The 12565-nt window shown below is 30.6% G+C and overlaps 1 protein-coding gene across 2 annotated transcripts in view; it reads right to left on the bottom strand.

The window, feature by feature from the left end:
• Positions 1 to 11427, bottom strand: part of LOC106464667 (coatomer subunit epsilon-like) — a 20201-nt gene extending 8774 nt beyond the window's left edge. The window contains exons 1-7 of one of the 2 annotated variants that reach the window (XM_013924826.2): positions 11142 to 11427; positions 8237 to 8403; positions 5642 to 5744; positions 5291 to 5340; positions 4064 to 4117; positions 1871 to 1952; positions 1091 to 1246 (exon numbers count right to left, since the gene is read on the bottom strand). In XM_013924826.2, coding sequence (XP_013780280.1) covers positions 1091 to 1246; positions 1871 to 1952; positions 4064 to 4117; positions 5291 to 5340; positions 5642 to 5744; positions 8237 to 8403; positions 11142 to 11243 — 714 coding nt within the window. In that variant the 5' untranslated portion in view covers positions 11244 to 11427. The remainder of the gene's footprint in view (positions 1 to 1090; positions 1247 to 1870; positions 1953 to 4063; positions 4118 to 5290; positions 5341 to 5641; positions 5745 to 8236; positions 8404 to 11141) is intronic. The other variant, XM_022392438.1, reaches the window with a different exon arrangement.
• Positions 11428 to 12565: the final 1138 nt, after the last annotated feature.

Raw genomic sequence — 12565 nt, 5'->3', positions numbered from 1 at the left:
ATAAATGTGATGTAACTTGATAGTTTGATCACCCTTGGCTCTTGTCTGATGATTATAAATGTGATGTAACTTGATAGTTTGATCACCCTTGGCTCTTGTCTGATGATTGTAAATGTGATGTAACTTGATAGTTTGATCACCCTTGGCTCTTGTCTGATGATTTAGCCATTGTATGTTTGTAAATGTGATGTAACTTGATAGTTTGATCACCCTTGGCTCTTGTCTGATGATTTAGCCAGTGTATGTTTGTAAATGTGATGTAACTTGATAGATTGATCACCCTAGGCTCTTGTCTGATGATTTAGCCATTGTATGTTTGTAAAGGTGATGTAACTTGATAGTTTGATCACCCTAGGCTCTTGTCTGATGATTTATTCCTTTGTTACACTAGTTAAACAAAGTTCAAAGAACAATAAAATTAAATCAAAGCAGATGTAAATCTGTTAGGAGCCTGAGGCTGTTTTGGATAAATAATTGTAATTCTTTGTTACAATCCTGCAGTGATTCTAGACAAAAAAGTATTTTGCATTCTACAGATTTTGTTACAGATTATTTCACTACAGTTGGTGTTAAGGTAGAGAAAATTTACTGGATTAAAACTTTTGATATTCATTTGGGAGGTTCTAGAGGTTATTCAAATAAAATATGAAACTGTAAGATGAAAAAAGTATTTTGATTCTTAGCATGAAAATTACCTTTCACTCAGACTAACTCATTAAAGGCTTTGTAAATTCACAGACATATCTTTGGGAATTATAGTAAACATTGCTTCACATAGAGGGGGTCAGTCCATTGAACTGGCCATATTAACATAGGGTTAAGCCACTTCATTGGAAAATGGTTCATTCTTAGCAATGAAGAAATTAATATGCAAAACTACTATATTATAAACTTCCAATGTTAAAATTAATAGTTGAGCATGTAATTAAATACTTAATTCTAAGAATGTCACATTTAACTCATATTTATTTGCTATAGTTGTGATAAAATATTTCTGTAATAACAATCTTATACTCTTATATTTATCTAAATTAACAGCCTTTAACTTACTTCTCCAATGGCTAAGTTGGTATTCAAACAAATCGCTTACTTTATCCATAGATTCCTGCAGAAGTGGTTCTGCCTCATCAAACTTGCCTTGGCCCATGAGAGCAGCAGCCTGTCCATTCAGCAAGAGGGGAGTGTTCTGATATTTATCTCCAAGCTCTTGAAAGATGTAGAAGGCTTCTTGAAGCTTCTCTCCCCCCTAGGAAAATATACAGGAGAAATTTTAACTAGCTGATGTAACAGAAAGCATAAAAACTCTGTTCATACTCTGCTTTAATAACTTTTTCACTCCTGAACTTCTCCAAATACACCTAGCATAAACTATTACAAAATGTTCATTTCTGTCTATAATCTAAACTCTGTTTTCAGCTACAATAACCTTCAATGATGCTAATCAATGTAGACTACATTAACTCTATGCAACTAGGTGAAAAGTCAACATGGTATTATGTATTTAATGTCAGTGTTATCAACTATTTATTTTACTTTACATTACTGATTTAGCAACGGTTGTGGTAGAGGAGGGTAAATATCAGATACAATATTTAGGGATACTGAATAATACTGTAGATATGCATTTCAGAGGTTCTAGAAGCTATGTAAGTACAATATTGAAATTGTATGATGGACAAAAGTACCTTGCACTTGTCAGAGTCTGAGTCAGACTAAAATCTTGAATACAAATATCTTTATACCTCATCTGACTTGTACATAAATTACTCAATTTTTGACACACTTTGTATAGATATACATAGTAAAGTTGGAATTATAGTCAATATTCCAATACGGAATTGGGCCAATGGACTGAGCTTGTGCACTTTACCATTGCTAGGTTTAACCAGGCTTGAGCTAATTGGGAAAGTGTTGCATCATCATCTTTCTCTTGGATTCTCTTCAGTTCTTTCCTGCAAAAGTCCCAATCAATTCATTTAGTTATAAAACAAATATGAATACATTTATATTTATCAGTAGACAAAGACTCATATAAACAATGCTGTATCAAATAATTGTAATTGTAACAGGTAATCTCATAAAAATTAATACTAATAGAGAAAATGTGCGTATCAGAGAAGAAAAATATAAACAAACTAAATTATAACATCCCACTCAGATCTCACACCTGGACAGTAATCGTTACTGCAGTTGCATCTCAAGCTTGTTACATGTATTTCTTTAACCCTGTGGTTTCAGGTTACCCTTTCTTCACATTTCTCTGTATGACATGAGCTTTTAATGAGTTACATTCAAAATTTAATTAAGCAACTTTACTATTAACTTAAATCAATAAAATGAGCATTTTAATGTACATTATAATGTAATGTTTTATAATATTTAAGTTTTAATTCCTTTATTCAAAAGAAACCTTAAAAAAATTCTTAAAACTTCAGATTTGTTGTCATATGACACCCAAGTTTACTTTTCTTCAGTCTATGCAACTTCAATACTTCTTCACGTACATTGTAATATGTAGAGAAAGAAACTAAGTTAATTGCTCTGTTTACACATTCTTCTATTGAGCTTCTTAGGGTATGTTTTGGAGAAAGGAGAAATAAATTTCTTGGAACTCCTAACAGAAGCCACATCAATTTCTACACATAGAGTTGTGATTTCTCAACCAATTATACTTATTTGAGCTAGATGTTTATAAACAATAAAAAAAGAACATTTTAAAATGCGATCTCCCAATAGTTATTGTAAAATTTATGCAAAGAATTCATAGAGAACTTGTCAAATTGCTCTTAGCATTGTTTCCACTTTTGTCCTCACTAAGCACTTAGAGTTGTTTCTCACCTAGAAATATGTTAATCAGATAGACAGTTAGATTTTATTTATATTTTAGTTAATTATGTTTTAAGATGCATATTTGAAATGTTTAATAATCTTTTAACATAACTCAACTCCTTCTCACTTCATGAGGGTTAATGTAGAAAGCAAGTGTAACAACATTCTGCCAAATGCTAAAATATCTCTGCTGACAATACAGTAATATTGGAGAGGGACACCCATTTACAGGTGTCACAATAAATAATAACAATGCTAAAGGACAGGAAAGGAAAGTAAAACATTAAATATAAACTATATTGGAAAATGTAAAGACATCTAATTAAAATTATAACTACAAAAAAGATCTTTTAAGATTATTTGACAAAAAATTAAAAGATATGCACATTTTTCTTAAGTCTTAATTTTAAACATTTAATTGCACTATAATGATGATAATGGCTACAGTTAGTAATATGGTAAAGAAAGTGAAAAATAACGTACAAACATCTACCTTAAAAAGATATTCATTTAGGAGGTTTTAGAGGTTATGCAAATGAAAATTTAAAAACTATAAGATGGAAAAAGTGTTTTTATACTTAACATAAAAATCACTTTACATTCAAACTATTCAGAGTCTGAGCACAAATAACTAAAAAAAATAAATAACGAATTTTATTGGAAATACTTGACAACAATAATCTACTTCTTGGTGTACAAAATACTTGTAATCTTTAACAAAATCTTACCAATATTTATGGAGACACATTACAAAAACTCAAGAGTTATCATAAATATTGTTGTATCATATTCCATATGAGCTATGCCAAATGAACTTACCCATAACCATAAGGTTAATACAGTGTTCTTTATTATAGTTGTACCTGAAGCTTTGCATGTGTATATCTATAATACAGTGTTCATAATTGGGAAAGAGAAGTAACCAATATACTAACTAAACCAAAGAACAATTTACTTCATTAAAGAGATAACTTAGATGAAATAGACACATATATGTGATCAGTTTATTTCCTACCCCTAATCACAACTTTACACATACTCCTCAATTACATCAAAACTATATCAACAAATTGAGTTCACATTTTACATTGAGTAATTGATGGTACAGTTTTGTAAAGTATTAGAAATAAACAATGTGTGTGTGTGTGTGCATATATATATATATATTTACACACAGACATATATATATATATATATGTACAAGTGAAAATTCTTTAGCCCAGAATGTACTCACTTTGCAAGATCCACTCTATCAATTTTCAGGTACACCTGGAGCATCATTACAGAACTGAAAACAGAAAAATTATGTTCACAAGGAACTTGTGTACTTTTATGGCCAGTTATAAATTTTTTCTGCTTTAATGAAATTCACTTTTCTAAATTAAGCTCTCTTTTTCAAACTGATTTTGGCTAATTTGACCTCAGCATGTAGATATAGAAAACATATCAGTTATTTTGAAAAAATAAAAATTTATCTTACATTTTAGTTGATTGCTGAAAATGTTGTTAGCATGTGTAACGTAATCTACATTAGATCAGTGAATATACTGTCAAAAGGTACCTCTTTCATTGTAAAGTTTTCTCAAAGCCTGATTAGTGTAAATAATACTCAGTATAAACAAATATTGCCATTATATTTTATTTTAACAAAACCATTTACAATAGCAATCAATTACCAAATGCCAACTCAACTTATAGACATGTATCCTCTTACAAAATAAGCTTTAGTCATCACACCCAGACACTCTCATAAAATCTCAAGTATTTCTTGATAATAATATCCAGTTCCTTTTCTACGACTGGATTCTATACTCTGAATGCTTGACTTTATGCTTCTTAGCAAGTCACCACATTTTGTATATCAGTACAACATTTTCTTCAGTACTAGGTTTACTTAGCAGTTTGATGACATCAAGAAGGTAAATACCTTATAACTCATGTTATAGTAACAATCTGAACAAGGCTAAAAGCAATCTATTCAGGTTGGGACTTGACCCCATTTTACACACTTGCCATGAGAACAGATGAACTACCAAGATTTCAAATCTTAAGCGGACAACACATTTTGTAGAACATACCACAAGCAATACATTTTTTATACATCTTTAATAATAAAGCTTGTAAAACAGGATAATTTGTTATACTTATTTAATCAAACATCTTCGTATCTATTACTGTCATATTTTCAAACAAATCCTGTTTCAAAGGACTTTTTAAACTTTTCCACCAATGCCACAGAAGTCTAAGCTAGTAATTAACTTCTTAAAAAGATTCTCATAAAGTATTTCTGAAAATCAAGATAAAAATATCTACAGTGATACTATGAAGAAAAAAATTAAAACAAAGCTTAATATTACTCCCTGAAGTAAACTGAAACAATCCATGATTTACAACTTTAATTACTTCAAACCATTTAGAATACATTACTAATCAAAGAAGTGGCAAAAGCTTTAAAACATACCACTCCAATGTTTCAGTTTGTTGCAATACTCTCAAAGCAGCATCATAATTCTGTAATAAAAAAAAAGTTTTATTTTTTATAACTGATGAGAAAACTTTGGCCAACATCATGAACCAACTTGTTCTGTATTTTCACAAACATGTAACAAATATGCCACTCATCAAAATACATTAAAAGAAGTTTTTCTATTCCTTAAACAGATATTGTTCATTGACCAAAATTGCTGACCAAAATCACTTTCTTTACGTATTTTATGATGATATCTAGAATTTTTTATCATGAATACTTATGTACAGATCTGTAAATCTCTAGATAACTAATACATTATAGATTACTTTCACAGCACTTTACCTCTTCATGACAGTAGACTGTGGCAGCTATTAGCAAAAGAGTGGTGTTTGTAGCATCAACACTTTTTGTCATCTTCTGATCCATTTCTTTAACAATTTTGTCCCTTTTAAAATAAAATTATATATGTAGTACAAAAAACTTCAATGAAATGGTATACTGTATTTGATTGACAATATTTCAAATATCTAACATGCATCATATAAACAAATTAGTTCTGATTAAACATGAGATTCCCTCATATTCTAACCTTGACTGAATACTTGTAAAAAATAAAAACTTCAATAACAAGGCCCAAATTTAGTAATTTAATAGCCTGAGGCTGGTAAGTTTAGCAATTTGAGTAGTCCAACTGGCTATAGTAAATTTCAGTAAACCAAACTTTCTGGTGTTTATAAAATGATAGCCACAAGCACCACAACCTAGAGATCATCATTATATCTTGCTGTTCATACTTTTCTCCTATATTAGACATTCCCATTTCATAACAGCTATGAAAAGCTTAGATGTCTAATCCAAAGCAACGCACTCATGAAATGGCCCTGAAATTGCATGTCTCTCATAAAACAATACGTAAACATCTAAGGAATATGGGAAAACTCCTTAAAGAAGGTGTTTGAGTGCCTCATGAACTCTCCAATGATCATTGTTTCCAATGTGTGAATGTTGCTTCGTTTCTTCTGGTGTGTAACGCGCTTGAACCATTTTTGGACAGAATTGTCACAGTTCATGAAAAATGGATTCTCTATGTGAATATTAATGCCAAAAACAGTGGCTCAGTCCTAGACAAAAACCACTTCCAACCCTAAAACCTGGACTCCATCCACTGAAAGTGATGCTTTGCATTTGGTGGGACTTCAAAGGAGTAATTCATTTTGACCTCCTCAATCTACAGTGAACTGTCAATGCAGAGATCTATAGTCAGCAACTGAAACTTTTAAATCAAGCCCTTTATCAGAAATGCCCTTCACTCGGAAAGGTGTTCTTCTTCACAACAATGCACATCCACATGTGGCACATTTGACGCAACACAAGATTATTGAGTTGGGTTGGGAAGTTCTCCCCCACTCACCATATTCTCCAGATTACCATCTTTTTCGTTCACTGCAACACCATCTTAATGGAAAAACGTATGCAAATATGGAAGTGATTTCTTTAATCAGGGCATTAACAACCTGATTGTAAGATGGAAAAGCCTCATCAATAACAATGGAGACTACTTCATTTAATAATGTTTTGATATATAAGTTGTTAAGGTTTTTTCATCTAATAAAAGCGACATTAGTTTCTTGATGACCTAATATATCTCAGAGAGTACGCTAGCATTCTCTAGGGAAGAATGCAATGAAAACAAATGGCCATCACCATTTTAATAATACATTAACTCAGATGAAGTTTATACTACAACAGCCACCATAAGGCTGGTATGAAGAGCAGTTTCTTGAGTTATACCAGCTTCCTACTTTGACCTGTGACCTTACAACTTCGACTCGTAAGACACTTCTGTGGCCACCATTACTTCAGCTGCTACCTTTTCCTACAAAATCACCTTGACCATCGCACAGTGTATACCATGTTTTAAGTATTTACATATTGAGTTCTTAAAGCTTATACAAAACTTTTGGTGAGGTAATGATGAATACTGTAATAATATATTATGTTATAGATAAATAGTGTGACAGTTAGGATTTTTGTGTTATTTATCATAGCATCACCCCTACCCCCACACTTCTTTTTAAGTTCATAAACCAGACAAAGGATTGGTACCTCAGCTTGTTTTTTTATAACACTTTTAGCCTATCAACTTGTTAAGGCTAATTTTTGGTAAAAAGATTTGTTGTTAAATTAAACATAAGCCTATATTTTTCAAAATAAATTGTCCTCCATCATTAAAACTCAATATAATTTCTATGCAAATTATCATCAAGTAAAAAACACATGTCAGTAAGATGTGTTGTTTTAGGCCTAATTGTTTAGCAATGTAATAGAATAGGAATGTACATACCATTTTAAGGCTGAAAATTTATAGAAATAATAAATATAGATCCAACATTACATACTTCCTGAAAATCAATAGTATTTTGAATCTTTTGTTCAAGTTTAAAGACATCTGATTCAAAAGTTTATCTTCCAGGGTGTTGCAATTGATAAAAAGTCAGTCTCTTACAAAATTGAATTTTGTAAAAATTAAAGAGGTAAAAGTGGTAAGTATTATATATTTTGTCTTTCTAACACAACAGTTTTACAATTAACTGGTTATCTTATTGCAATAGTGGTGAATACTGGGCTAGTAGAAATCTTACAGACCAGCTCACTAACACAAAATAGATGTTAAATTCAAGCCTGAATAAAAAATATAGTAGCTTATTAATGAATGTTAATTTCTTTTTTGCAAACTATCAAGGTATAGAAAAAATGTAGAAATTATAACTGGCATACCTATTCATGTTATTTATGAATTCAATACTAGATGGAAGCATATGAAAATTACTTTTTCAATATCAAACAGGTGTTTTTGATTTGTCAAAATTCTTTCACATATTTCCTCACACACATTTACCAGATTTACATATAGTTTATTTTCAATATGGTACATACTTTTTTGCTCGATCACTAGCCAGATACTCAGCTAACAACCTGATGTCCTGAAGCTCCTGAGCCAGTGCTGGGTGAATTTCATCAAGTACCACACCATACTTTCTCTGAGCAATATAAGCTCTATACATAAAAATATCCTTCTCCACTCTTTGCTCTGGACTTGGTACCTATCCATTAAAGAACAAATAACATATTAAAAATACAAGTTACTACAAAATATATATATATATATATATATATATACCTAAAAGTAATTTAACTCTCACACCTGTGTGTGTATATACATATGTTTTATATGTATGATGAAAACAGAAAACATCATATAGCCATCTACAGCCTCAGTTACTTGTTTTTCAATTCTTATGAAATGCCTTAGATGTAACACATTTTGGAGAAGTACATATACACTAATGATGTTGATGTTAAGACTGGACTTTCTGAGGGCAATGATGAATTTTGAATAACCTGCATAAGACTGGGTGTACCTTTTAAGATTACAGCACTGTAATCACCAAAAGTGTTAACAACATTAAGCAGCATCAAGTTCTATAAAAATCATATTTTGTATATTCCTCTGACATTATACTTATAGCCAGGGTTCTCCACAGGACTTCAGAACTGGGTAACCACTTCTATGAACAGTTAAATTATTAAGAACGAAATTAGTGATGATGCTAATGCCTTCTGTAACAATTATGATTTGCCCTCATATTACAGTGATATTCTTCTAGATTTGGAATTTTTCAATATGTATGTGTGTTGACATTTGTGACTTTGTATGTACTAGCACTAAAACTCACTTTGAAACTGGTGAAAGTCATCAATTTTCATCACTTTAAAACATACGTGTGAACATCATGTAATAATTGTTATTCTGAGTAGGAATCCTCTAGTCTAACAATCAGACTGATTGATGATAATCATTCATCTTCAAAAGGGGATACTCAACAATCAACTGAAGTGGATATGAAAGTCTGCTTCCTTTGCTGACATTTTTTAGGGTTATATCTGTTGATTAAGTCTTTTCTTTTACAAACTTGTCAGCTGTAGTCAAAGAATGACACTGACATTTTTTAGGGTTATATCTGTGGTTTAAGTCTTTTCTTTTACAAACTTGTCAACTGTAGTCAAAGAAAGACACTGACATTTTTTAGGGTTATATCTGTGGTTTAAGTCTTTTCTTTTATAGATATGCAACTGTCTAACTTTGATAGACTCTATGTTGATTTCTTTAAACAAAGATTATTTAGTTTTTTACACTGCAAGGATAACTGCTTGTGAGACAGACCATCAGATGGTGTTGTTTTACCAATGTCAAAATTAAACATTTCAAGGGCAGTTAAAATTGCCTTTAATTCTGAAACGAAATCCAATGCAACTGGATCTGATCCTAGACTGATGTCCTTGATGTATTTTATAGAAATATTTAATACAAGTCAAAATATGTAATTATCTCTCTATATAAATCATTCATTAAGCCTCACTGGGAATACTAAATGCAGTTTTGGTCATTTTATCTGAGAAAGAATACTGACTTACTGGAAAAGGTTCAGTGATGGGATACTAGGATGATTCTGAGTATAAAAAGAGTTATTTTACAGGGATAGGTAAAATTCTCTTAACTTATTTTCTCTTCAGAAAAGAAGGATAAAAGAGATTTTACTTAAGTTTACAAGATCATTTGGGGAAAGGGTAAAATAAAAGTCCCCAATTTCTTTGTGCTATATTCTGAAGAATAATAAGATGAGATGCCCCAAGTTTAATCTCCAATTTTATTTTTCTAACAGGGTGACTAACTTATGGAATGAATTGCCACTGGCAGTACAGCTGAGTGATTAGTGTAATTTGATGATCATTTAACTGGTGCTTATTAACTGATTCTTACCCAATATTTGGATGGATGGAATAATAAAAAATATTAATAATCAGGAACACTAATTTGGACTAGTTGGTCATTTTTGTGCATTGCTACATTTACAGGTTAAGCTGAATAATAATGAATTAGTCAAATATAATAATGAGAAAGAATAATGACATATTTCAATTACTTGGATAAATAGAATAACTGAAAACAATAATAATCAGAAACACTGATTCTGATAAGATGATTATTGTTGTGACACTGATAGATTTAATCATAATTTCAATTCCTCAATTATTGTATGTGAAACTAATCAATGTAACTGATGCTTATAGGTAATCAATTATAATTAATTTACTTAATCACCCAGTTATAAGTGACAGTAGTGTAGGCCAGCACCTAACCAGTTTATGAAGGTAAGTAATAATGTACCGAAATTTTCAGTGAAAAATAAAATGTTATCCCTATTTTTGCTTCTTCTGCTTACAGGATTTGAACCCATAACTACTCATAAACCAAAGTTGTGCTCTCTCAAATCAGCTGGAGCCTAGTATGGCACTTTTTATGAAGTTAAACTATCACAAGGTGAGTTTAAAATTTTACTTTTCTCAAGAATGGGTGTGAAAAGGACAGCCTTGAAGATCCAGTATGGTCTCTTTTTGTCCATATACATGACTTTTACACTACTATTACTAACTGCACTGACACAATAAGTAGCATAGCACTAAGTTATAATCCTAGTGTAAAACTAAGAATGATGCCTATTGACTTGCATTTACATCAGCCCTCTACAATGATAATGAGCTGAAATCCACTTCTTGAAAATTGTACATGATGTTTCATACTTTATATATATTACTTGTTCTTGTTAAAAAAAGATAATTAATCTTTCTTTCCGATATAACACAATAATTCCTTACAAACCTTATTAATTCAAATTAATTTAACACTTCATCAATTTTATGTCAACATAGCTGAGCGACATAAATGTATGATATTTTTCATAACTATTAGTATTACTAAACAGTTTAATACTTCCCATACCTTTGTTTTTTGAGCTTCATTAATGCACTGCTGAAAATTTCCAATGTAAAATGAATTAGCGATATCAAATAACTGATCTGGCTTAGTTTGATTTGCTGACATTATCGGAATTATACTTAGTTTTCAAATTTAAATAAGATCTGTAAGGTATCTCTCTTATTTTACGACTGAAAAACTTATTAATAACTGTTTTGTTTTTAAACTTAAAAGTAAAGCCTAATTTTATTTACAATCTGCAAACTTCAACTATTACACGCAGTCACGATAGCATTTAATCTGCGCATGTCTCCATAAAAATATACAAAACTGTGTGAGGGACCTTTTATAATTATCAATATCCTTTATTTTATCAGAACCAACAAATATGTAAAAAATCATTATTAATTAGAACCTTATTCTTTACCAGCCCTAAAATAAAATCAGAACAAATCATTCCAATAAGTATTGAAGTGCCAAATCTGGTTTTTGTGTGTGTTTACTTCTAAATTCAATAATAGCAAAATCTTTAAAAAAACTTAAATCATACATTATTTCCGAATAGTTTTACAGATTAAGACGTTCAAATCTTTTTTTTCTTTTCTTCTAATAGTCAGAGTCTTGAGTATATGATGAATATTAACTAACATTTCTTTCAACTGTTGTATATTTTCACTTTTTTTCTTGGTTAGTTTCATAACGACCGTGTTGAATTGTTAAAAGTATATTCATCACCAGGTTGATTCTAATTTCGCTATAATTAAATAGCTTGCATTGGAAATAGAACGCCTGATTTTAGTAGGGGAAATCCAAAGGCTTACCATTGTCCCAGCGAGGGATGGCTAACTAATCATATCCAGTTAAGGTCTATATTATTAAATAAATCAGACACCAAGATAATACTTAGAAATAAAATAAGATTGCCCAAAATGCAGTAAAAATAAATAATTTCTTTAGTGATACGTAGCACAAACAATATCTAGAATACGACATTTAATGATTCATAAAAAACTTGTAAGTTACAATCACATAATAATTGCTCTGATTTATGTATGTATACAATATTAGGTTAAGTTTTTTTATTAATTCATATATCACTTGTTTCAAATTTCGAATGATATTTCTTCTTATTTGGAGAATGGAAATGGTGTGGACTTAGTGTAGTGAGATTTTCATGAAGGGTTTGATAAGGTGCGTAACAGAAGATTAGCCAAGAAAATGACATGAGTAGGAATTAGGGAAAGTCTAATTAATCTGAATGACAGAAAGCAAAATCTTTTTATAAAATAGAGTTCAATCACACTGTACTCTTGTTACTAATGCAATGTCGCTGATTTCTTTTTGTTGTTTTCTTAAGACAACACAATGAGTGGATACAAACTTAAAATTAGAAAAGACAAGTAAGGTTCCAGTTAATAAGAGAATTATATTTTTGAATAGTGTATTTG

Source organism: Limulus polyphemus, unplaced genomic scaffold, assembly GCF_000517525.1.
Source record: "Limulus polyphemus unplaced genomic scaffold, Limulus_polyphemus-2.1.2 Scaffold1714, whole genome shotgun sequence".
NCBI lineage: Eukaryota > Metazoa > Arthropoda > Merostomata > Xiphosura > Limulidae > Limulus > Limulus polyphemus.
Note: the sequence above shows the minus strand (reverse complement) of the source record. Positions and strands in the feature narration are given on the sequence as shown.